This window comes from Ranitomeya imitator, chromosome 1 (genome assembly GCF_032444005.1).
Source record: "Ranitomeya imitator isolate aRanImi1 chromosome 1, aRanImi1.pri, whole genome shotgun sequence".
Lineage (NCBI taxonomy): Eukaryota > Metazoa > Chordata > Amphibia > Anura > Dendrobatidae > Ranitomeya > Ranitomeya imitator.
Genome location: NC_091282.1, coordinates 178,155,550 through 178,182,229, shown reverse-complemented (window position 1 = coordinate 178,182,229; position 26,680 = coordinate 178,155,550). Strand labels below are relative to the sequence as shown.

At 42.8% G+C, this 26,680-nt stretch overlaps 1 protein-coding gene across 4 annotated transcripts in view; it reads right to left on the bottom strand.

Moving 5' to 3' along the window:
• Positions 1-26,680, bottom strand: part of FER (FER tyrosine kinase) — a 485,813-nt gene that overhangs the window by 335,790 nt on the left and 123,343 nt on the right. For all 4 annotated transcript variants that reach the window (XM_069752566.1, XM_069752558.1, XM_069752574.1 and 1 more), the window contains exons 7-10: positions 26,161-26,344; positions 25,455-25,592; positions 20,488-20,607; positions 13,152-13,274 (exon numbers count right to left, since the gene is read on the bottom strand). In XM_069752566.1, coding sequence (XP_069608667.1) covers positions 13,152-13,274; positions 20,488-20,607; positions 25,455-25,592; positions 26,161-26,344 — 565 coding nt within the window. The remainder of the gene's footprint in view (positions 1-13,151; positions 13,275-20,487; positions 20,608-25,454; positions 25,593-26,160; positions 26,345-26,680) is intronic.

Here is a 26,680-nt window from a genome sequence, read left to right as displayed (position 1 = left end):
TGTATGGTAGGAGACCCAGGAAGACCCCACTTCTTACCCCGAGACATAAAAAAAACAGGCTGGAGTTTGCCAACACTTACCTGAAAAAAACTAAAACGTTTTGGAAGAATGTTCTCTGGTCAGATGAGACAGAAGTAGAGCTTTTTGAGCAAAGGCATCAGCATAGAGTTTACAGGAGAAAAAAAGAGGCATTCAAAGAAAAGAACACGGTCCCTACAGTCAAACATGGCGGAGGTTCCCTGATGTTTTGGGGTTTATTTGCTGCCTCTGGCACTGGACTGCTTGACCATGTGCATGGCATTATGAAGTCTGAAGACTACCAACAAATTTTGCAGCATAATGTAGGGCCCAGTGTGAGAAAGCTGGGTCTCCCTCAGAGGTCATGGGTCTTCCAGCAGGACAATGACCCAAAACACACTTCAAAAAGCACTAGAAAATGGTTTGAGAGAAAGCACTGGAGACTTCAAAGGTGGCCAGCAATGAGTCCAGACCCGAATCCCATAGAACACCTGTGGAGACATCTAAAAATGGCAGTTTGGAGAAGGCACCCTTCAAATATAAGGGACTTTGAGCAGTGTGCCAAAGAAGAATGGTCTAAAATTCCAGCAGAGCTTTGTAAGAAACACATTGATGGCTACCGGAAGTGAAACCAAGTATTAGGCTGAGGGTGCCAATACTTTTGTCTGGCCCATTTTTGGAGTTTTGTGTGAAATGATCAATGTTTTGCTTTTTGCTTCATTCTCTTTTTTGTTTTTTCATTTAAGACAAATAAAATAAAGATAATAATACCAAAGAATTTGTGTTTGCAATCATTTTCAGGAAGAAAATGAGTATTATCTGACAGAATTGCAGGGGTGTCAATACTTTTGGCCATGACTGTGTGTGTGTATGTATATATATATATATATATATATATATATATATATATATATATATATATATATATATATATATATATATATATATATATACACATATTTAGTATAGCTGCCTTCAGAATTGCCCGATTATCCATATATAAAAAGAATTAATCCAATCGGTAAAAGGTGTAGTGAGAAAGAAAAATCTAAAACACCAGAATTACGCTTTTTTTTGGTCGCTGCAATATTGCAAAGAAATTTAATAACGGGCGATCAAAAAATCGTATACACACCAAAATGGTATCAGTAAAAATGTCAGAGCGGCACGCAAAAAATAAGCCCTCACCCAGCACCAGATCCTGAAAAATGGAGATGCTACAGGTCTCAGGAAAATGTCAAATTTTTTTTTTTTTTTTCAAATGTTTGGAATTTTTTTTTTATATGTTTGGATTTTTTTTTCACCATTTAAAAAAGAAGCTAGACATTTTTGGTGTGTGTGAACTCGTAATGACCAGAATTATCATAATGGTAGGTTAGTTTTCGCATTTAGTGAACATGGTGAAAAAAAATCCAAAAAACAATTGGGAAATGTAACTTTCGTTTGCAATTTCACGGCATTTGTAATTTTTTTCCCGTTTTTCAGTACATGATATGGTAAATCCAATGGTGACATTCAAAAGTACAACTCGTCCCGCAAAAAAACAAGCCCTCATATGTCCATATTGACGGAAAAATAAAAAAGTTATGGCTGTGGGAAGAAGGGGAACAAATAATGGAAATGCAAACACGGAAATACCTATGGTCCTTAAGGGGTTAAAGGGAACCTGTCAGCAGGATTCTGCACAGTAACCTACAGACAGTGTCAGGTTGGAGCCATTATACTGATTAAAATGATATCTTGGTTGATGAAATCCATCTTGTGGTTGTTATTTAGCTACTTTCTAACATTAGACATACTATCCTTTAGAGGTGGTCTGGGCCCCTATGACCACCGACGAGATAGTACGTCATCACCGATCAGCCGCGCTCATGGGGGGAGCGCGGCCGATCGTGGCTGCTTATCACAGCTGACATCCGGCACATTAACCCCTGAAACACTGAGCTGAAACATAATCACAGTGTTCCAGCAGCATAGAGAAGCATCACGCAGGGAGGAGGCTTCCTGCGTGCTTCCGAGACCCTCGGAACAACGCGATATGATCGCTTTGTTCAGAGTGTCTCCTCCGTCCTCCTCCCTGCAGGCCCGGGATCCAAGATGGCCGTGAGGGGCCTTCTGGGTCCTGCAGGGAGGTGGCTTGCAGAGCCTGCTAAGAGCAGGTGCGGCCAAGCATGCAGCACGGCCTGTCAGATCGCTGATCTGACACAGTGCTGTGCAAAGAGTCAGATCAGCGATCTGACACTATACCACGAAGTCCCACCCTGGGACAAAGTAAAAAAAAAAATTTATATGTGTAAAAAAAAAAAAAGAATCTTAAATAAATAAAAAATATATATATTGTTCCAATAAACACATTTCTTTATGTAAATAAAAGAAAAAAAAAAAACAACAAAAGTACACATATTTAGTATCGCCGCGTCCGTAACGACCAGACCTATAAAACTGTGTCCCACTAGTTAACCCCTTCAGTGAACACCGTAAAATAAAAAAATAAAAAACGAGGCAAAAAACAATTCTTTATCATCATACCGCTTAACAAAAAGTGGAATAACACGCGATCAAAAAGACTGTTATAAAAAAATGGTACCGCCGAAAACGACATCTTGTCCCGCAAAAAAACGAGCCGCCATACAGCGTCACCAGCAAAAAAATAAAAAGTTATAGTCCTCAGAATAAAGTGATGCAAAAATAATTATTTTTTCTATAAAATAGTTTTTATTGTATAAAAGAGCCAAAACATGACATAAATGAGATAAAGCTGTAATCATACTGACCCGAAGAATAAAACTACTTTATCAATTTTACCAAACGCGGAACGGTATAAACGCCCCCCAAAAAGAAATTCACGAATTGCTGGTTTTTGTTCATTCTGCCTAACAAAAATCTGAATAAAAAGCGATAAGAAAATGTCACGTGCCTGACAATGGTACCAATAAAAACGTCAGCTCGTCCAGCAACAAACAAGACCTCACACGACTCTGTGGACCAAAATATGGAAAAATTATAGCTCTCAAAATGTGGTAACGCAAAAAATACTTTTTGGAATAGAAAGTGTCTTTTAGTGTGTGACGGCTGCCAAACATAAAAACCAGCTATAAATAGAAAATCAAACCCCCTTTTATCATCGCCTTAGTTAGGGAAAAATAATAAAATTTAAAAAATGTATTTATTTCCATTTTCCCATTAGGGTTACGGTTGGGGCTAAAGTTAGGGTTAGGGTTTGGATTACATTTACGGTTGGGTTAGGGGTGTGTCAGGGTTTGGGGTATGGTTAGGGTTGGGATTAGGGTTAGGGTTGGAGTTAGAATTGGGAAGTTTCCACTGTTTAGGCACATCAGGGGCTCTGCAAACGCAACATGACGTCCGATCTCAATTCCATACAATTCTGCGTTGAAAAAGTAAAACGATTCTCCATCCTTTCCGAGCTAAGCCCAAACAGTAGTTTTCTCTTACATATGGGGTTTCAGCGTACTCAGGAGAAATTGGACCCCAAAAGTTGTTGTCCAATTTGTCCTGTTACCCTTCGAAGAATAAAACAAATTCGATCTGAAGTAAAAATTTTGTCAAAAAAAGTTACTTTTTTTTTTTTTAAAAACATTCCAAAAATTCCTGTGAAACACCTGAAGGGATCCAAAATTGTGTTGATGCAAAGTGGACATGTGGGAAATGTTACTTATTAAGTATTTTGAGTGACATATTTCTGTGATTTAAGGGCATGAAAAGTCAAAGTTGGAAAATGGCGAAATTTTGACAATTAAAATCAAGTAACGTCAAGGATATTTTACCACTAAGGCTACTTTCACACCTGCGTCGGTACAGGTCCGTCACTAAGTGTCGGCGCGACGTACCGACGCACGTTGTGAAAATTTGGCACAAAGTGGGCAGCGGATGCAGTTTTTCAACACATCCGCTGCCCATTGTAAAGTCCCGGGGAGGAGGGGGCGGAGTTCCGGCCACGCATGCACGGTAGGAAATGGGGGATCCGACGTACGAAAAAACATTACATTGAACGTTTTTTTTCGTGCCGACGGTCTGCCAAAACACGACGCATCCAGTGCACTATGGACGCGACGGATGGCCATCCGTCACAATCCGTCACTAATGCAAGTCTATGGGAAAATGCAGGATCCTGCAAATTTTTTTGCAGAATCCTGCATTCTCAAAAAAACGACGGATTGTGACTGAAGCTGAAAAACTCAAGTGTGAAAGTAGCCTAACATGAAGTACAATATGTCACGAGAAAACAATGTCAGAATCACCGGGATCCGTTGAAGCGTTCCAGAGTTATAACCTCATAAAGGGCCAGTGGTCAGAATTGTAAAAATTGGCCCGGTCCATAACGTGCAAACCACCATTGGGGGTAAAGGGGTTAATCTTTATTTTCAGTTTTGAGTTAATGCTATGCTCGTGCTCTGGGGCGGCCTGTGGGGGTCTTCATATGGTGCTCCGATTGGCTATTCATGACAGGTCACTGATCCCTCACTGATCTGCCCCCTAGTTTACATAATGAAGCTACTGTAGATATATAATTGTCTAAGGTCCATTTCCGTCTGTCACGGAAATCCAGCGTCGCTGATTAGTCGCGCCCGGCCGGCAGCAACCAATCAGCGACAGGCTTTACTATTGATGCTGCCTATGCAGCATCAATAGTAAAATGATATAATGATAAAAATAATTTAAAAGAATAAAAAAAATCGTGCTATTCTCACCTTCCGGCGGCCCCCAAAGCCTTTCCCATCCTTGCGATGTTCTTGGCAGCTCCGTTCCCAGTAATGGTTTGCGAAATGACCCCAGATGACGTAGGATCACGCGAGACAGCTACGTCATCACGGATTATTGCCGCAAAGCATCACTGGGAACGGACCTCGCGAGTGCATCGCTAACTCCTGGGCTGGAACCGGGGGCCGCCGGAAGGCGAGTATATAACTATTTTTTATTTTAATTATTAATTTTTTATTTATTTTTTTTAACAGGGATATGGCGCCCACACTGCTATATACTACGTGGGCAGTGCTATATACTACGTGGGCTGTGCTATATACTACGTGGCTGTGCTCTACACTACGTGGGCTGTGCCTGTGCTATATACTACGTGGCTGTGCTATATACTACGTGCACTGTGCTATAAACTACGTGGATTGTGCTATATACTACGTGCACTGTGCTATATACTACGCGGGCTGTGTTCTATACTACATGGACTGTACTATATACTACGTGAGCTGTGTTATATACTACGTGGACTGTACTATATACATGAGCTGTGCTATATGCTACGTGAGCTGTGCTATATGCTACGTGGCTGTGCTATATGCTACATGGCTGTGCTATATGCTACGTGGCTGTGCTATATGCTACATGGACTGAACTATATACTAATACGTGGATTGTGCTATATACTACGTGCACTGTGCTATATACTACGTGGGCTGTGCTATATACTATGTGGACTGTACTATATACTACATGAGCTGTGTTATATACTACGTGAGCTATGTTACATACTACGTGGACTGTACTATATACTAATACGTGGATTGTGCTATATACGCTATTCCCCGGCCTCTCCCCTCTGTCAATCCCTGCACTGGCTTTCCATCACCCAGAGACTCCAGTACAAAAGCCTAACCATGACATACAAAGCCATCCACAACCTGTCTCCTCCATACATCTGTGACCTCGTCTCCTAATACTCTCCTGCACGCAACCTCCGATCCTCACAAGATCTCCTTCTCGCATACAAGATTTGTCTCGTGCATCCCCCCTACTCTGGAACTCTCTACCACAACATATCAGACTCTCGCCTACCATCGAAACTTTCAAAAAGAACCTGAAGACCTACCTCTTCCGACAAGCCTACAACCTGCAGTAACCACCGATTGACCAAACCGCTGCACGACCAGCTCTACCCTCACCTACTGTATCCTCACCCATTCCTTGTAGATTGTGAGCCCTCGCGGGCAGGGTCCTCTCTCCTCCTGTACCAGTTGTGACTTGTATTGTTCAAGATTATTGTACTTGTTTTATTATGTATACCCCTCCTCACATGTAAAGCGCCATGGAATAAATGGCGCTATAATAATAAATAATAATAATAATATACTACGTGCGCTGTGCTATATACTACGTGGGCTGTGTTATATACCACGTGGACTGTACTATATACTACGTGAGCTGTTATATACTACGTGGACTGTACTATATACTACGTGAGCTGTGTTACATGCTACGTGGCTGTGCTATACGCTACGTAGCTGTGCTATACGCTACGTGGCTGTGCTATACGCTACATGGCTGTGCTATACGCTACATGGATGTGCTATACGCTACGTGGGCTGTGTTATATACTACGTGGACTATACTATATACTACGTGAGCTGTGTTATATACTACGTGGACTATACAATATACTACGTGAGCTGTGCTATACGCTACGTGGCTGTGCCATACGCTACGTGGCTGTGCCATACGCTACGTGGCTGTGCCATACGCTACGTGGCTGTGCCATACGCTACGTGGCTGTGCCATACGCTACGTGGCTGTGCTATATGCTACGTGGGCCTGCTATATGCTACGTGGGCTGTACTATATGCTACGTGAGCTGTTATATACTACGTGGACTGTGCTATATGCTACGTGAGCTGTGCTATATGCTACGTGGCTGTACTATATGCTACGTGGCTGTACTATACGCTACGTGGCTGTGCTATACGCTACGTGGCTGTGCTATACGCTACGTGGCTGTGCTATACGCTACGTGGCTGTGCTATATGCTACGTGGGCTGTGTTATATACTACGTGGACTGTACTACGTGAGCTGTGTTATATACTACGTGGACTGTACTATATACTACGTGAGCTGTGTTATATACTACGTGGACTATACAATATACTACGTGAGCTGTGCTATACGCTATGTGGCTGTGCTATACGCTACGTGGGCTGTGTTATATACTACGTGGACTGTACTATATACTACGTGAGCTGTGTTATATACTACGTGGACTATACAATATACTACGTGAGCTGTGCTATACGCTACGTGGCTGTGCTATACGCTACGTGGCTGTGCCATAGGCTACGTGGCTGTGCCATACGCTACGTGGCTGTGCCATACGCTACGTGGCTGTGCCATACGCTACGTGGCTGTGCCATATGCTACGTGGGCGTGCTATATGCTACGTGGGCTGTACTATATGCTACGTGAGCTGTTATATACTACGTGGACTGTGCTATATGCTACGTGAGCTGTGCTATATGCTACGTGGCTGTACTATATGCTACGTGGCTGTACTATATGCTACGTGGCTGTGCTATACGCTACGTGGCTGTGCTATACGCTACGTGGCTGTGCTATACGCTACGTGGCTGTGCTATATGCTACGTGGGCTGTGTTATATACTATGTGGACTGTACTATATACTACGTGAGCTGTGTTATATACGTGGACTGTACTATATACTACGTGAGCTGTGTTATATACTACGTGGACTGTACTATATACTACGTGAGCTGTGTTATATGCTACGTGGCTGTGCTATACGCTACGTAGCTGTGCTATACGCTACGTGGCTGTGCTATACGCTACATGGCTGTGCTATACGCTACATGGATGTGCTATACGCTACGTGGGCTGTGTTATATACTACGTGGACTACTATATACTACGTGAGCTGTGTTATATACTACGTGGACTATACAATATACTACGTGAGCTGTGCTATACGCTACGTGGCTGTGCTATACGCTACGTGGCTGTGCTATATGCTATGTGGCTGTGCTATATGCTACGTGGCTGTGCTATATGCTACGTGGGCTGTTATATGCTACGTGGGCTGTTATATGCTACGTGGTTGTGTTAAATGCTACGTGGCTATGCTATATACTATGTGGCTGTGTTATATACTACGTGGCTGTGTTATATACTACGTGGATGTTATAAACTACGTGGGCTGTTATATGCTACGTGGCTGTGCTATGCTACGTTTACGTTTAATGAACAAGTTCTGTCATACATATTCTAGAATACCCGATGCGTTAGAATCGGGCCACCATCTAGTTTTATATATACATATTGAAAAAAATCCCTTCTGAAGGCAGGTGCAGGCCGTGGCCCCTGTCCTGCAGCATAATCACATGTGTACTGTGTATAGAAATTATATGGTTGAGGTGATACTGATATTTAAAAAAAAAAAATCCATTTGAAAATGGTGCCCGCCGTGCCTGCACAGTAGCAGTTATCGGTGTATATAGAGGTGATCCGATAGCTGCTAATGCGCAGGCGGCGCCATCTTGCTAGATAAAAAACAAAAATGTCCTCCTCCAAGACCACACTGCCTGCACAGTAGCAGCTGTGTATATAGAGGTGATCCGATAGCTGCAATCGCCAAGAGCTGCTACTGCACAGGCGCCGGCAGTGCCATCTTGGAATTATTTTTTTCTCTAGCAAGATGGCGCTGCCTACGCAGTAGCAGCTATCGGATCACCTCTATATACACCGATAGCTGCTATTGCGCAGATGCGGCGGGGGCCATTATCAAATGGATTTGTTTTTTACACCCTCAGGATAACCTCAAACAGATTTATTAACAACACACTAAACATGCGATTATGCTGCAGCGCAGGTGAGACAGCCTGCACCGGCCTTCAGAAGGGTTTTGTGTACAATCCTGTTGACAGGTTCCCTTTAAGATATTAAAAGAGCCTATATTTTGAAAGCAATACAGAATAAAAACACTGGACCAAGTACTTGAAAATGAAAAAATGAAGTGCTGTTTGACCCAATACATACAAAATATGGTTTTCCCCACATGAGACATGCTATTACGCACCAGTGTCAATATCCTAGAATGCGGATATCGAGAAACCCGCTAATAGGTGTACTCACTACCCAGGGCCCTACGGGTGGAATTTCCACACTATATACTTTTCTGCTTAACCTCTTTAGGACCAAGCCAGTTTGCATTGCAGTGCATTATACCTATACTGTGAGCATGGTCTCAGAAGCTTTCTGTAGCTTGGTGACCCGGGGGTCGTCATGACTATCCCAGGTCACCATAGCAATGATAGGGCCCCCGCAATGACGACGATCTGAAAGCAGCAGGAGCTCCCGTCCCTCTGGCTCCCACATGAATGCTGCGATTGCGTTTGATTGCAGCATTTAGGGGCCCCAGGCTGTTAGTGCAGACGTTCGGCCACTGGCAGAGCTGAGCTGCTGCACTGATCTGCCAGGAAGTGCAGATATTTCAGCATCTCCAGATTGACTGACCGACCACTGCCATCTGGGTGAGGGCACCGACGGCATGGGTCCGGGGAGCGACGGCATGGGCCCGAAGAGCGATAGCATGGGCCTGGGGAGCGACAGCATGGGCCCGGGGAGCGACAGCATGGGCCCGGGTAGCGACAGCATGGGCCCGGGTAGCGACAGCATGGGCCCGGGGACCGACGGCATGGGGCCGGGGACCGACGGCATGTGCCCGGGGAGCGACGGCATGGGCCCGGGGAGCGACGGCATGGGCCCGGGGAGCGACAGCATGGGCCCGGTGAGCGACAGCATGGTCCCGGGGACCGACGGCATGGGCCCAGGGAACGACGGCAATGGTCCCGCACTTCTTCCCGTGTCTCCCAGCTGTCGGCAATGAACGGTCACTGCGTGCTTATACATTCGGTAGATTATACTCTGATGATTGTCATAGATGTGGGGAACTGGGGGCAGATTTTTGGCATCTTATCTGGAACTATGTAGTGTAGGCGATATTGGAGTGAAGTGGTTACTACATTATCAAGAATGTACAAGCGCTCCTTTAGAGCAAATAGCATGCGGGCTTCATGGGATTGCGGCACCAGCTCCCCGATTACTATTGGCTATTTGGGTTACAGTTCAGCTTTGGTATGTCCCTTTAGTTCTCTCAGTGTTTATTCCTATCTCCCTCTTTTTGAATTGTTATGTCTAATGGTACTTACCGTTTGTGGATTGGGTCTTTTAGTACTCAGGTGACAGGCAGAAAAGAGCAACAGGAGTCTGATTGGTTAACAGATTTCGACGCCAAGTAGAAGAGCTTCTGAAGCCCTGCTTTCCTATTGATTTACAGCAGCTGGGATTTTAGTTACAGCCGCCCCCCTCCCTCCCTAAGTTAATGTTGTCGTGGTGTTTATTAGATGGTGCTCGCCCAGCTTGCTGGGTGGAGACTGGATGGTTTTTTTGTCTATGGAGTAATGAATTTTATTGTTATTTATTGGTTTAATATATTTAATTTTTGAGTAACCATTATTTATTGGTTTAATATATTTAATTTTTGAGTAACCATTAATACATACAGCGGCCTTTTATCTTCACACCATGTGTATTGTGTCATTTTATTTGGTAGGTTGGGAAGGTGTTGAGAGGCGGGGGAGTTTGGTGCCTGCTATCCCATAATTGGGGCACCGATTGCGTGCCGGAATTGTGTGAGTTGGGAGAATGTAAGTCCGCAATGACAGGGTCCTCTCCCCTCTGTACCCGTCTGTCATCGTAAATGTATTCACTGTAAACAATATCTATAACTTTGTATGTAACCCTTTCGAGTCATATACCGGGGTTCAGCAGGGGGGGGGAGCGGGGGCTGTCTAGTTATACTTACCTGCTCCGATGCAGTCCCTGCAGTCCCTGCTTCTCCCGGCGCTGCATCTTCTTCCTGTATTGAGCGGTCACATGGTACCGCTCATTACAGTCATGAATATGCAGCTCCACCTCCCATAGAGGTAAGTATACGGGGAGGGGTGCGCAGCGCGATATTTACCGCTCCTCGTTCCGGTGCGGCTCAGTCTCCAGCGTCCTCTGGCTGTGACGCTCAGGTCAGAGGGCGCGGTGACGTAGTCAGTGCGCGCCCTCTGCTGAACGTCAGTGCTGGAGACGGAGCCGCACGAGGAGCAGGTAAATATTGAAAGCGCCGGCGTCCTGAGCGAAGAGAGGTGAGTATGTGATTTTTTTTTTATTGCAGTAGCAGCATTATATATGGCACAGCTTTATAAGGAGCATCTATGGGGCCATAATGAACAGTGCAGAGCATTATATATGGGGCACAGCTTTATGTGGAGAATCTATGGGGCCATAATGAACGGTGCAGAGCAATATATATATGGCACAGCTTTATATGGAGCATCTATGGGGCCATAATGAACGGTGCAGAGCATTCCATATGGCACAGCTTCATTATGGTCTTCATTATGGCCCCATAGATGCTCCATATAAACGGTGCAGAGCATCCTATATGGCACAGTTTTATATGGAGCATCTATGGGGCCATAATGAACGGTGCAGAGCATTCTATATAGCAGAGTTTTACATGAAGCATCTATGGGGCCATAATAAACGGTGCAGAGCATTATATATGGCACAGCTTTATGTGGAGCATCTATGGGGCAATAATGAACGGCACAGAGCATTATATATGGCACAGCTTTCTATGGAACATCTATGGGGCCATAATGAACAGTGCAGAGCATTATATGGGGCACAGCTTTATATGGATCATCTATGGGGCAATAATGAACGGTATGGAGCATCTATTTTTATTTTTGAAATTCACCGGTAGCTGCTGCATTTCCTACCCTAGGCTTATACTCGAGTCAATAAGTTTTCCCAGTTTTTTGTGGCAAAATTAGGGGGGTCGGCTTATACTCGGGTCGGCTTATACTCGAGTATATACGGTAATTCTTATTTGTGAGTTCCTAGCCAGGAAAGTGATAGCATTGAGATCGATGGAGGGGGGATTGGGAGGGCATCTTCCGTTAATCAAAAGGAAAAAATGTGTAAATAATATAATACTGTATGAGAATATAGTGTATAGGAATAGAGGAGGTCCCCAAAACTCCAATAGAATATGGTAGAGGTGGTCTCCTCTGATTCACTTATCTCCTAATGTTCCGAATTCAACAATTTCACATTTTCGAGCCTGATGGGTTCCAGTTTCTCCACAGCATGAGATAAGATACCTAATACAAATGATCCACTGAGTGTATTGCCATTTCTAGCCTCTAAATCATTAAGTTCCCAAGTTTCACAAATTGCTTTTTGTCCTGACAAATGGATGAGTGCAGTGTCTGAAGCGTTTTGTTAAAAATATATAGTTATACAGTACTATACTATAATATGCTATAGCAAAATATACTATGTGTGTGGCCAATCTACAGGTGTATTCCTTTGGCTCGCTCAGCTCTATGCAAGAACCTCAGTTACATACCTGGCTTTCTACTGAGCGGATAGCACAGAGCGATCAGAGATAGAAGACTCCCATTATATTGCACCCCATGCACACGCAGATAACTCACCAGGCCAGCCTAAGAACATCACCTGGGAATCATGTGGACTGTTTCTACTTATGGCGAGAGCGAGCTAAGGCCTGCATTTATGTGGGTCGATAGAAATGCAATGCAGGCATTAACCTAGGAGAGGATTCACATTAGGCAGGTTCCCAGCAATGAGAATCGCCATATTGCGGCTGCTAGGTACACATGATCTAGCCAATTTTTCCACTTTAACTATTCTAAATTTTTTCCTATTTTCTAGAGCAGTATTGTAATTCATATTTCATGTTTTCATGCCATAGTGCTACTTTATTTGTTGGTTATATATGGAGATGGCTGCTCTTAGTTTGCACCTGTTCACACCTGATTTCTGTTTGAAAGTGACAGACAGTTTTTTGATATTTGTAACCTAAGATGGCAGTCACCAGGAAAGTCAGCAGGTCCCCGGCTACTATGGAATCCCATCAATTCTTCACTATTACATTAGGAGGTAATTGCGACATTTAAATGCTAGTGGAAGTGATTGACAACTGATATATATGCTTAATAGCACCAATCTGAGCTCACTCAGGCCACTTGTTACCAGCAGATTTAATTCATGAGCCCACTCCATACACCATAGAGCTAGCAGTGAAGAACATGTACAGTACGTCACCGGTCATTACAGGGTCACTGTTACTGCAGGCTCTGCAAATGGAGGCAGCGATTAGAACCCCAAAGGCGATGTGTTTGGCTTACACTGTGAGTTTGGGGTGGCAGACTGCCCTTAAAGCGTTTATTTTATTGACAGAGCCAAACATTCAGTGCAACAATGGCCTTTCCTTGGATGATACCTGCAGGAGACTTACTCAGATTTTCTTTCACAAGCGTCTGCAGATTGTTCGATCTCTTTCTCTCTTTCAGCAAGAAGCTCCTCTTTGCTTACAAGTGACTGCTGTGTCTGTGCAAGCTCCTCGGACGCCGTTTTCAACCTGCAAAACAAATTGTGATATATTCCTGAGATGACACAGAGGGCAACGCTAGACAAGTACCGTAAATTGAGCCCAACATGAAATCGCTGTCCACAAGGTGAGAATTAAATAGAAAGCGATAAATCCTGCTCAGTGTTAAGCAAGGCAGAGCGGCCGCTAACATTTCATTCTAACAAGATCCTGCGCGAAGATACAAAATATACGATCAAGCAGGACATGGCGCTGCCTAGTAAAACAGGAGCTTATATCGGAAACATGAACCCAATAAATGGGGCGAGATATCATACTGGGCAACCACAATGCATAATTATGCGTTATCAAAATGCACCGTTATGGCTAGCTTGACTGAAGGCTTTCAAAAAAAAAAATATATATATATTTTTTTTTTTTTTACCCAACTGCATCATAAAAAATAAAAAAAAAAAAGGTTGTGCATACTACCTCCATAACTTCTATACATAGCAACATATATGCAATGAAATAATTCAAATACAAATCAAAGAAGCACTCCCATCTTATTAAAATTGTGTGTATGTATTAATATGCTCACCTATCGCTGCTCTCTCCTGTGTCCAGTGCTGTTGTGCTCCTCTTCTGAGTGATGTCTCCCATGTCCAGACAGTTACACTGCGCTCTACGTGACCCAGAAGTGGCTTTTCACAATAGAAGTCTATGGAGTGTTAGAACAAGGCACCATACACTTGCATGGTAAAAGACTTCAGGCTCATGCATACAGCAGAGAGTGACCCGGAGAGTCTGAAGAACGGTGACATCACTAAGAGAAGCAGACCAGTGCTGGGTCCTGGAGGTTCACAAAAAAGGTAGGCGAGAGTGATTCTTTAAGACTTGGCAATGATATATTATACAACACATATAAATATATACACACATATATATTTTAATGTATATACAGTATATTATATATATAATAGAACTTTTCGTTATCAGCGCCACTCGCGGTGTTTGGAGGAAGAAGAAGGACAAGTACAATCCGAAGAAGAACACAGTCCCATCCGTCAAGCATGGTGGAGGAAACTTCCAACTTTGGGGGTGTTTTTCTGCAATGGGGACTGAATGACTGCACCACATAAAAAGGAGGATGGATGGGGTCATGTACAGAAAGATTTTGGCCAACAACCTCCTTCCCTCAGTAAGAGAATTGAAGATGGGTCGTGGCTGTGTCTGACAGCATGACAATGACCAGAAGCACACAGCCAGGGCAACTAAGGAGTGGCTCCGTAAGAAGCATTTCAAGGTCCTGGAGTAGCCTAGCCAGTCTACAAATTTGAAACCAATAGAAAATCTTAGGAGGGAGCTGAAACTCAATGTTGCATAGCGAAAGAGCCGAAAACAAAGATCTGGAGAAGATCTGTATGGAAGAGTGAGACAAAATCCCTGCTGCAGTGTGTGCAAACTTGGTCAAGAATTACAAGAAACATCTGTCCTCTAATTGCAAAGGTTTCTGTACCAAATATTAAGTTAGTTTTTCTATTGTGTCAAATACTCATTTCATTCAATAAAAAGCAAATTATTTCAAAATCTCATAATGTGATTTTCTTGTTTTCATTCTTAAATTCTGTCTCTCACAGTTGAATAAAAAATTACAGACCTCTCCATTCTTTGTAGGTCGGAAAACATGCTAATTCGACAGTGAATCAAATACTTATTATCCCCACAGGATATCCGTTACAATGCAGAGGGTGAAATCCATGGCGAGGGTGAAATCCATGGCAAGTGTAAACTGTTCTGCCATACCATGGAGGTAGTCAGACACACTTGCTAGCAGTTGGTTTATGGCTGAAGAACTGTTCAACAATTGTCTGGTGGACAGTTATGATGCCAAACAGCCATACTCATACTGTATTCTTTTACACTGGCTATGAATGTTCAAAACCAATGGAGTAACAAGCTTATTGGGAATGTTCTTCAAGCCTGCATTCCCACGATGAGCTTTTGGTTAGTTTTTTACACTGCATATTTTAGAAAATTCAAAGTACCGTAACCTATTTTACTCAATAAGTGCAGGAAATCTGGAAAATAAAAAACTCAGCTAAAGCTCATTGCCGAAACATAGCCTGAAGGGCATTATTTGGAGACAAGCAACAATTTGGACAAAGCCTCCTTCTTTCTGGACTATGGTGGGGTGTCATTTCACCAAAATAATTATCGTTGGGGTGAAACGGTCCAGTGTCAATAACTTTAGTCTGATATGTGCAGGCACATCAGACGTTACAGCCTGATAATAAAGACGACGCAGATAAAATGGAGTCAGAATTTGTCATATTAATATGAGCATTACATTCTATATCTGAAGAGCAATGGAAAGTTATAGGTGGATTGTTCCAACCCTTACATCATCTCATCTCACAAAATGTAAATGGAAATCACGCTGGCATTTCATTTAATCTTGTGAATGCCGGTTGTAAATGGAGTCTAGAAGTGAACCCGAAATGTCACATTCTTGTCTGACTTCAATAGAACATTTGAAGAAAGATAAACTTTCATTTTCATCCTTTGTAAGAAGTCCAGGAAGCTGTCCCTGGATGACTTCCAAAAGATGACAAAAGCTTCAAGCTCCCGCTAGCTATGTCAAGGATGGAAGCAGAAAGTCTTAAGCTCATCTTGTACGTGACACCGTTTGGATTCAATGCACATCTCTATAGAGAAATTAGTCAAAGCAGCAAACAGATGCTACTAGACAAAGGGGGGATCAATATCACGATCAGCAACTTTTCTAAAGTAGCGGCTTCTTTCAAAGGCACTTTACAGCACTGTGGGAAAAGGAACGCTCTTTCATTCAAGACATGCAGCTGATTTACAAGGCTTGTTTGTTACTATTCCCCTTTTCAACGGGATGAGGACTGACGTAGTCTGACACCATCAGAACTGAACTGACGACTACAGACCTAGTAGCAGGGATGTGCAGTCTGTGTTCATTTTGGTGGAGTCAGTGTATGAGAAAATATATAATACATTGAATACAGTAGAACAATACAGGATGTGCTGGAAATGTTTTCATAAGAATTTGGGAAAGTTCTGAAATGTCCTATAAATCTATATTCTGCTCCAAGGATCTCAGCTTTTAGATGAGACAAATCTGTGCTGCACTTTACGTACATGCTCAGTAGCGACGAGGGCTGTGGAGTCAGGGAAATTGAGGAGTCGGAGGTTTGGCTTACGGACTCCACAGCCCTGCCTAGTAGGGGTACAACCGTCTCTGGTGAAATGGTAGCACTGAGGGGTCAATATATTTATTCATTTCCAGCAGGAGTAACAGAAGAAAAAGTAAAGGGACAATTCTAAAAAGATGCTGAAGTATCCACTAATGTTTACCATACAGACACGGCACAAGAGCTGACGATCCTTAAGTCTCTTTAGAAGTGTCGGACAGGCCAGATGTCAGAGGAATAGTAAATGTTAACAGAACACTCATGTTCAGGATAGAATTCAAAGCTTTACTGAATAAACATTACAAGCCGTGGCTCCACGTGTCGCTCAGGCTGATGCATTTCTGGATCTCTGTCCACCCATTTAGGGTTGGCCAGGATTTTTGTATCTATGGCCTATCCATAGGATAGCTCATCAATATCTAAATCGGTGAGAAGGCGACCCCTTGCACCCCCACCGATCAGCGGTTATCCTTGCCAGCTGGATGTGCTCAGTTGCTGCACATCTGACTCCTATTGGAATCGATAGGGTGCGGGTATGCGGTACCTGGCTCCGGCCACTATGCAGTTGATGAATCTTTGTAGTTCTGTTCCACAACAGAGCCGCCACTCGCACTGGGAACCGCTGATTGGATAGCCCACCGATATAAAGATCCCAACAATCCTTTAACTGCAGCATAATGTACATCCCTGCGATCGTGCAGTACATCACACATACACAATTATACAATAACAATCCCTATTATACTATCTGTTGCAATTACTAGATACGTGATGGCGATTGATTGTGTATCTATAAGAAACTTAGTTTTTTTTTTATTAAATTCCATATTTATTGGGGGGTAATTTATTAATACCAAAGTGACAGCAAATGGAGAGAAAAAAAAAAAAGATACAAATTATGTTGCAGACCATTGGTGACTTTTTCTGCCACTCAAAGGTTGGGTGCAGCGCCACACGCAGGTCAACACATTTACTATAGTTTATGCTACAAAATGACGGCCTGAGGTTGTATTTACAATTTGTAGTTCAGTCACACACAAAGCACATAATGCACCCAATTTATTAGGAGATTTGTGCTTCTGAAAGTGACGAGGTTTTGCCTTTTTTTATTTTTTATTTCTGCTTCTACCCTGACTACAGAATACAGTTTTGGGCCCGTGTCTTTAGAATAGTTACCATATGAGCTGCACCCGCTTGACAAGGACCATAAGAAACATTCTAAATAAAAAGGCTCATATGTCTGGAATTGTATGGCAAAGTTGAAAAGAAAAAAAAAACGGATATTAAAGGAAAGCAGAAAAAATAAAATAAGAGCACACATGAGCCATTTTTGCCCACTGATATCAGTGACAGCAGACGTAGCCCAATGGGAGCAGTACTTTCATCGGCCAACGCCTGACATCTGCCAGCATGATCCCGCAGTGCTGTGATGGACAGTACCCGCGGTAGCATTACCACGGGTCACAGTCACAGCAGCGGGGTCACGCTGAAATCTGCCAGCATGATCCCGCAGTGCTGTGATGGACAGTACCTGCGGTAGCATTACTGTGGGTCACAGTCACAGCAGTGGGGTCACGCTGACATCTGACAGCATGAACCCGCAGCGCTGTGACGGACAGTACCTGCGGTAGCATTACCGCGGGTCACAGTCACAGCAGCGGAGTCACGCTGAAATCTGCCAGCATGATCCCGCAGTGCTGTGATGGACAGTACCTGCGGTAGCATTACTGCGGGTCACAGTCACAGCAGCGGGGTCACACTGACATCTGCCAGCATGATCCCGCAGTGTTGTGACCGAGAGAACCTTCGGTAGCATTAACGCGGGTCACAGTCACAGCAGCGGGGTCACGCTAACATCTGACAGCATGATCCTGCAGCGCTGTGATGGACAGTACCTGCGGTAGCATTACCGCGGGTCACAGTCACAGCAGCAGGGTCACGCTGACATCTGCCAGCATGATCCCGCAGCACTGTGACCGACAGTACCTGCGGTAGCATTAACGCAGGTCACAGTCACAGCAGCAGGGTCATGCTGACATCTGACAGTATGATCCTGCAGAGCTCTGACCTACGGTCTTACCGGCGGTAGCATTACTGCGGATAACCACCGCGCCGGTATTTCCCACACTGTCACACAGATGAGAGCGTGGGAAACACCATAAAAAGCCGGTAAAAGGTCAAACAAAAACTCAGCAAATCCAGCGCAAATCTGTAAACATTTTTATGCCTGTGTTTTTCCTGCAGATTTGACTGACTCAACTGAAGTCAATGGGTGCAAAAACGCAAAAAGAATTGACATGCTGTGGAAAAATAACGCACTACAAATATGCATGGAAATTTACAGATCATGTGCACAACACTTCAGGATTGTCATTGAATAAGCTTGAATAAGGATTCCATAGAGCTTTTGGCCATTTATGTGGCAGAAAAAACGCCATGAAAATGCATCAAAAACGCAAAAAAAAACGCAAAAATAGCCTAATAGTGTCCTAAATGCTAAAAATCACAATAAGAAACTTATATATCATGCAGTACCTTCAAGGAGATGCCACATTGACACCAAATTAATTCCGTAGCAGGACACGGACCCAAAACATACACCTAGTATTTTTTATTATTATTATTATTATTATTATTAAAAGTCATCTAGAAGAACAATAAGACTGGAAAAAGATATGGTATTTTGTGGATACAAGAGGCAGGGTCGCTGCTGCAAGAAGCCGGTGGCGACAGCAGGAGTGGGGCGATGCTGCGGACCCCAAGATGGGAGTAGGAAGTGTTCGGCGGTGCGAGGCTGCAGGCGGCCCTTAGCTTTTACAAAATGTTGGGAGTCCCCGTACTTCCCATCCTTTTCACTAGATGCAAATGAGTCAGTATAATGTTCAAATCCTCAACCATTAGAGGATAAATCTGATTTATGCTCTAACAGTTTATTAAATTAACATTATGCTGACTCATTTGGATCGGAAAATCAGAGACAAATAATATTTGCATAATTTGGAACAATATGTAAACCAACAACTTTTTTTTTCCCAATCTTTGTTTCACAAAAAGTGTATTATATAAAATTAAACAGTAATTTATCCCACATAAAACAAAACCACAGAGCCATGCAAATGAAAAAAAAATTGTGACTGCTGCAGAGAAGAAGCAAAAACAATAAGGGGTTAAAAATGCTTTATTATCCATCTATCAGAAATAATCAATCATCATCATATGTCTTACAGCAGATCGTATAATAGGAATTGGTACTGATGGATAACACACGTGGAAATGCAGCTACCAATAAAGTTGGATTTTATCCTGAAAGTGGACGCACCATGAACGGCTACCATTTTGATGAGATACAGGTTGTTACCAGCCAGACTGGCAGCACTGAATAAGGGCCCTGGGTCAAGTAACCGCCATGGAATATTAAGGCTATGTTCACACAAAGTTTTTGCTGCGTGGTTTTTTCTGCTGGCAAAACCGGCTCTTGGCAGTAAGGAAGCGGCTTTAAAAAAGCAGGCTTTGCTGAGCTTTTATGGTCTCTTGTGCATGCTTCCATAGGTTTTTGCACCAAAAACCTGATACCTGCACTTTTGCACTTTTTGCACTCATTGGTTTCTATGGGTGAAAAAAATGCTGAAAGAAGCAACATGCTGCAGTTTGCAAAAATTCAGCAATTTTCCAATCCAATGTGTGTGCATGAGATTTCGGAAATCTCATAACTTTTGCTGGTGCTGTAAAAAACAAGCTTAAAATTTGCATATAAAAAAAGGCAAAGTGTGAACATAGCCTTACAGTTGACACTTATTTAGCCATCAAAAGTACAGTTTTCCTTATCAGCATCTGGAATCGGTTTCTGTTATGTCCAAATGTCACCTGGCTGTCAACTGCTCCAGGACTAGCAGAGGCAGAGGTTGCCATCTTACAGAGAGTGTAAAAACTTAAAAAAAAAAAAAAAAAGGTTGTCGGGTCTTGAAAAAAAATTATTTATTTTATACAAAGAAAAAAAAATGTATAGGTTCTTTGAAACAGTTTCTATAGGTAAATTAACTTACATTGAATTGAGGCTGTCTGCCGTGAGGTTATTCCACATGATCTCATTGGCCTGCAGATTCTCAATTTCTTCCAGTAAGGACACGTCAAATTCAATGTCTTCTTTCTTGGATTCTGGTGACCTATCACAAGAGGCAGACAAATGGTAAACTACAGATTGCAAGTAAAGAATATGCAGAGATTACAGTTCAATGTGTGCTTAAAGGGAATCTGTCACCCTAAAAATCATATACATAAGCCAAGGCCACCGGCATCAGGGGCTTATCTACAGCATTCTGTAATGCTGTAGATAAGCCCCGATGTAACCTGAAAAGTAAGAAAAACAGGTTAGATTATACTCACCCAGGGGCGGTCCTGCTGCGGTCCGGTCCGGGGACTCCCATCTTAATACGATGACGTCCTCTTCTTGTCTTCCTGCTGCGGCTCCAGCGCAGGCATACAGTATCTGCCCTGTTGAGGGCAGAGCAAAGTACTGCAGTGCGCCGGGCCTCTCTGACCTTTCCCGGCGCCTGCGCACTGCAGTACTTTGCTCTGCCCTCAACAGGGCAGACACAGTACGCCTGCGCCGGAGCCGCAGAGTGAAGACAAGAAGAGGATGTCATCGAATGAAGATAGCAGGCGCCGGACCCGGACCACGACGCCCATCGGACCGAACCGCAGCCGGACCGAACCGCAGCAGGTCCGCCCCTGGGTGAGTATAACCCAACCTGTTTTTCTTACTTTTCAGGTTACATCGGGGGCTTATCTACAGCATTACAGAAAGCATTACAGAATGCTGTAGATAAGCCCCTGATGCCGGTGGCCGCAGCTCATATATGATTTTTGGGGTGACAGATTCCCTTTAAAAAAATTATCTATTCAGAATACATTTAAACAATTGTGAAGAGCACATTTTTGCGGCATTAATGTTGTATGTACAAATTGTTAAAAATGAAAATAATAATAATAATAAAACACTCCACAAACAATGTAAACGCCTTTTTAGGGTAAGGAAGAAGAAGACAAAATGGTGGGTAAATCTTAGTCACTAGACCATTGTAAAAACCTCTTTAGAAAATCCCAATGGAATGCCATAAGTAAAAACCTGTTGTCACTGTTTTTATATCTGAAAAAGGGAAAGGATCCAGATTACACTATATATATATATATATATATATATATATATATATATATATATATATATATATATATATATATATATATATATATATATATATATATATATATATATATATATACTGTATTTTTTGGCGTATAAGACTACTTTTTAACCCCTGAAAATCTTCTCAAAAGTTGGGGGTCGTCTTATACGCCAGGTGTCGTCTTATAGGGCAGGTGCGGAGTAATCTGCGGTTGCCGCATATTGTGGGGGGAGCGGTCCCAATGACGAGGTGAGGGGGCGCCTCACCGGGAAGGTGTAAGTGAAGCAGAGACAGAGAAGGAGATAATAGGATACAAGGGCGAGCCAGATGAGTGAAAGAGGAGTGTTTTTCTAGGCACAGCACCGCTCTCTCTCTCTTTTTTGCATAACCCTGGCATCCCAGACGCTGACAGTTTGCTTCACTTACACCTTCCTGGTGAGGCGCTCCCTCACCTCGTCATCGGGACCACTCCCCCCCACTATATACGTCGACCGCAGATTGCTCCGCACCCACCCTATAAGACGACACCCGGCATATAAGACAACCCCAGACTTTTGAGAAGATTTTATATTTTAACTGGAAAAGTTGGGGGTCGTCTTATACGCCCAGTCGTCTTATATGCCGGAAAATATGGTATGTATGTGTGTTATACATATATGTATGTATGTGTGTTATACATATATATGTATCCATTAATATAATCATAAAGCACTATTATGCATTGAGGCCAAGAGCATAGTGTATCAGCTCTCCCAAAATAATTAGGAAGTATATTATCAATTGGACCGCTCCAAGCAGATACAAACACAAGAAAATAGAGCACAAATGTCCCAATCATGTATAAAAAGTTCATTTATTGAAAAGATCATACAAAGAATATTCCAAATATATATAGTAGATATATATTTGGAATATTCTTTGTATGATCTATTCAATAAATGAACTTTTTATACATGATGTTTGGTACATTTGTGCTCTATTTTCTTGTGGTTATATATGTATGTATGTGTGTTATACATGTATGTATGTATGTTACACATATATGTATGTATGTATGTGTGTTATACATATATGTATGTATGATATATATATGTATTTAAAAAAAATATATCACATTTTATTTAACCCATTAAAAAGTGAAAAAATATACATGCTTTGTATGTATGAACAAGGACAGCATTCAAAAAGTTTGTTTTTTATGGAGGGTATTCGCCTCAATGTTTTGCATATGTTAACACTTTTTTTAATGGATTAAATAAAATTTGATGCTTTTATATATACTGGCAGCGGGATCCTTTACCTTCTTTGGACTTCCAGGCTTCCCATCTGACCAGATTAATTTTGGAAAGAGTGAGGTGGATCATTTTCTTTATTTGAACGGTTATTACATGCATCATCAATCCACCAGGTTCCTTATAGGAGTCAACAAGGAAACTTGCAGCAAAAGCATCACCCAGAGCTTTTATTTCAGTGCCCGAATGGTGCAATTAATCTAAGATCCCTGCACTTAGTCTCATACGTACCAGCCACTGCCTTCACCAGTTCCGGTCGGTCTCCAGCAGATTGTGATCTGCAGGATTACGCTCCAGTGTTTGCTGGATGATCCAGATATCACTACTCACTGTAAGTCTATGGGAGCCAGAATGAAGCCAGAACCAGGCTCTTATAGACTTACACCGAGAGCTTGTGAGTTACCTCTTACCTCCAGTCAGTCAGAATATGTGGTCACAAGATGGCGGAACAAAACTGAAGCGCCCCAGGAAAGAGCTGAAGATAGTGACTGGTAGATATAAGACTAGGGAGCTGTAGAAATTTAATGCACACATGCAGCTTTTCTTAAGCTAACATATGAAAGATATCAGGATGCCCCCTGAGCAGCAGCACCCTACACTCTGAGCGCTGCTTAGGTCACGTGACTGCAGACGTCACAATTCCTGCAGAGCGGACGTCCGTCAATGGGACCCTCTAATATTAATGCAATGTGTATGACAGAATATTCATCTACTCTATACAATAAAGGCCTAAAAGTAATAGGCCAGCACTTGAATTTGTGTACATTACGAGATCTTAAAAGGGAACCTTTCAGTCGATTCATGGTGCCCAAACCACGAGCAGCAGGAATCAGCCTGGATAAATAATTGCTGGTAGGTTTGTATTTACTTGAAAGATAGTTTAAAGGGGTTGCCCAGGCTTTTCACTAAAGTCTGCAGTCATTGTGTGACTGCAAACTTGTGAATCCTCACTATGCACTATTAGAAGAGTCTCCAATCACGGTGATAACGAGTGGCCATGTGACTACAAGTATGTGATATGCATATTTTGGCCACACAGAGGCCACCCCTAACTAGCTTCTCCCCACACAGCTCCAGGTGATTTAGGCTAGGTTCACATTGCGTTAGGGCAATCCGTTAAGCGCATAGCGCTAGCGGATTGCGCTAACGCAATGTTTATTTTGTGTCTGCGTTCACCGTCCCCGATCTGCGCTAGCGAGGGACGGACCTCGGACGCACCTCGGACGCTGCAAGCAGCGTCCGAGGTCCATCACAAAAGAACGGCACATCGCTAGCGCCTGCCGAAAATGGCATGCGCTAGCGATGCGCTACAGGCACAAATCACATTGCTGTCAATGGGTGCGCTAACGGACCCGTTGCATGGCGTTAATTGCGACATTTTTGCCGTGCAACACAGTCCGTTAGCGTTAACCCATTAACGCAATGTGAACCTAGCCTAACAGGTCTCCAATTTGGCCATCCTTAACCAACTGAATGGTTTCCCTTGACGAGTGACGATTATCAAAGCACTGCCGGCAGACAACACTAAACGCTCACTACTACTATCTCCTCTGTGGGTCTACCAGTTGCAAAAAACAATTGACAAAGCTCAGCATTGCTCCAGTAAAGTGATCCAGGAGATTTGTGTAGACAACGTTCTCAGCAGGAGCACAAGGCTCAGCTTCATGAGGACCAACATCTCGTAAGCCCATGCACATTCATCATAGAGGACCTGGGAACAGGTGAAAGGGGCCAGATTTTGCCCTTTTATTCCCACTACTCCCCTGAGTATTCTAGGTTTTTTATTTCTTTGCATTGAAAAAAAAAAACACAATGTACAGTTTCAGACATCTGGGCCTTTGAATTCACAGACAAAATGTAATAGTCTTTACCAAGGGTGGAACAGGATTTTTGGAGGGTGCGAGTTTAGGCAGGCTGCTCTGCAATATTATCTTGTGAGTCACACCCCCTTGGTAAAGACCAGGAGTATTAGCACTAAATAAAAAAAAGCCCAGATCTCTAAAACTGTAATAGCAAAATTGACCACCTCTGGCCTGGTGACAGGTGCGCCTCTAATGCATGTGCCGCATTTTCACCTGCCATAAGCCACCACAATAAACGCTCTCCATTCTGGGGTGCCCGTAGATCTCTGTTGTGGTGTAAATTATGAAGAATATGTCGGCTGTGCATTGTCACTCCCCGTCATTGCAAAGCTCAACCCTCTTTTCAAAAGGAGGCTGGAGCTTTGCAGGAACGAGTGTAAAAATGCCAAAAGGTCGCAACATTTTTGTGCAAATCGTATATTTCAAACAGGTTTTCACCAGATTTTTGGAAGAATCTGTTGGATGAATTGGCCCTTAGTGCCTTTGCAAATTGCAATGGAAACTGTATGGAAGACCAGAGAGGCATAATGGAGATGTTCTATGGAACTCATTCTAACACACCAACCGCTCCACAGCTCTCTCACATTTTATGGGGTGGCAGGGTCTACCTCAATCCTGTAGTAGGTCAGCAGAAGACACACACACACTGGAGACATTAATGCATAAAACCTACTTGTGTTTCTCAATAAAGGTTTCATACTCCGTGGTTGGATTTATTTCTTGGACACACATCTCAATTTCTTTATGTACAGCTACAATTTCATCTGACACCAGACTGGTGATCTGACAGTATTCATCAAAGATCCCTTTGCTGAAATTAAAAGAAAAAAAGTTTAACATTTGGGAAAATAAAAAAGCACAACTTCTCCAAATCTAGTTCACTGAAATGTGAGTGTTTGTTTTTTTTAAAAAGCTAAAAGCTAAGAAAAAAGTCCTCTCTCTGTCTGACACGGTCCGTGCCGACTGGACAGTATAATGAGTGAGGGCCAGTCACTACTGGTGGCCCAGGGTGGTCATATAATTCATACATTTCTAGTAGGAACAACAGAGGACCTGCACAAGTTGTAAGAAAAGACGCTACAGAATGGTTATACTACAGGCAACACAATTACTAACACAGACAAATCAGGAGCGCTAACAGGTTCTCTTGAAATTAACAGTTCAGATCAATCCAAAATAGAGAGTAAGTGACAACTGGGTACCATCTTAAGAAAAGAAAAAATAGAGACCTGGCTGACACCCAGGGTCAAATGAGGCATTTATGCTCCTATAAAAACATCCTAATTTGTTTCAGTTGACAGTGAATATAAAAAAAAAGTCTCAACAATAAATCTAAGAAAAAAAATCCAAACTGCTTATAGGCAAGACATATTTCTTACAGGCCTTTGATCATCTCCTCTTGCATGGTCTGCAGAGAGTCCAGTAGAAGAGGAAGAGTGGAATCATAATACTGATCCTGGTGGAGTTGGGCTCCTTTCAGAGCAAGCACATACTGGTTATGGAGCATGTGGAGCTTCATGGTGGCTTTGTCATATCGATCTTTGGCTTTTTCTGACTCTTTTCCTGTGTTGTTGAAATACAAAAAAATGCATTACCAGGAGATCCAAACAAAAGGCCTTTCCTTTAAGTCATAGAGGAATGACCGTACACACCAGATACAGCTGAAGCCCACACTCTACAATCTGCGAGCTTTAGCCTGAAAGGTAAAGAAAACTTCACTTTTATTAAATCACTAAGTAAGTGAATAAGGTGCACCAAACACAAAAATACAAAGACCGGTAAAAACAATGTAGGGTAAGGGTTATGCCAGCCGAGGGCAAGGAGCCATGTCAACTGGTGAATATATCAGGATGCGGGTGTAAGCCAACTTCTAAATCTTACTTTAATTCAGCATCATTG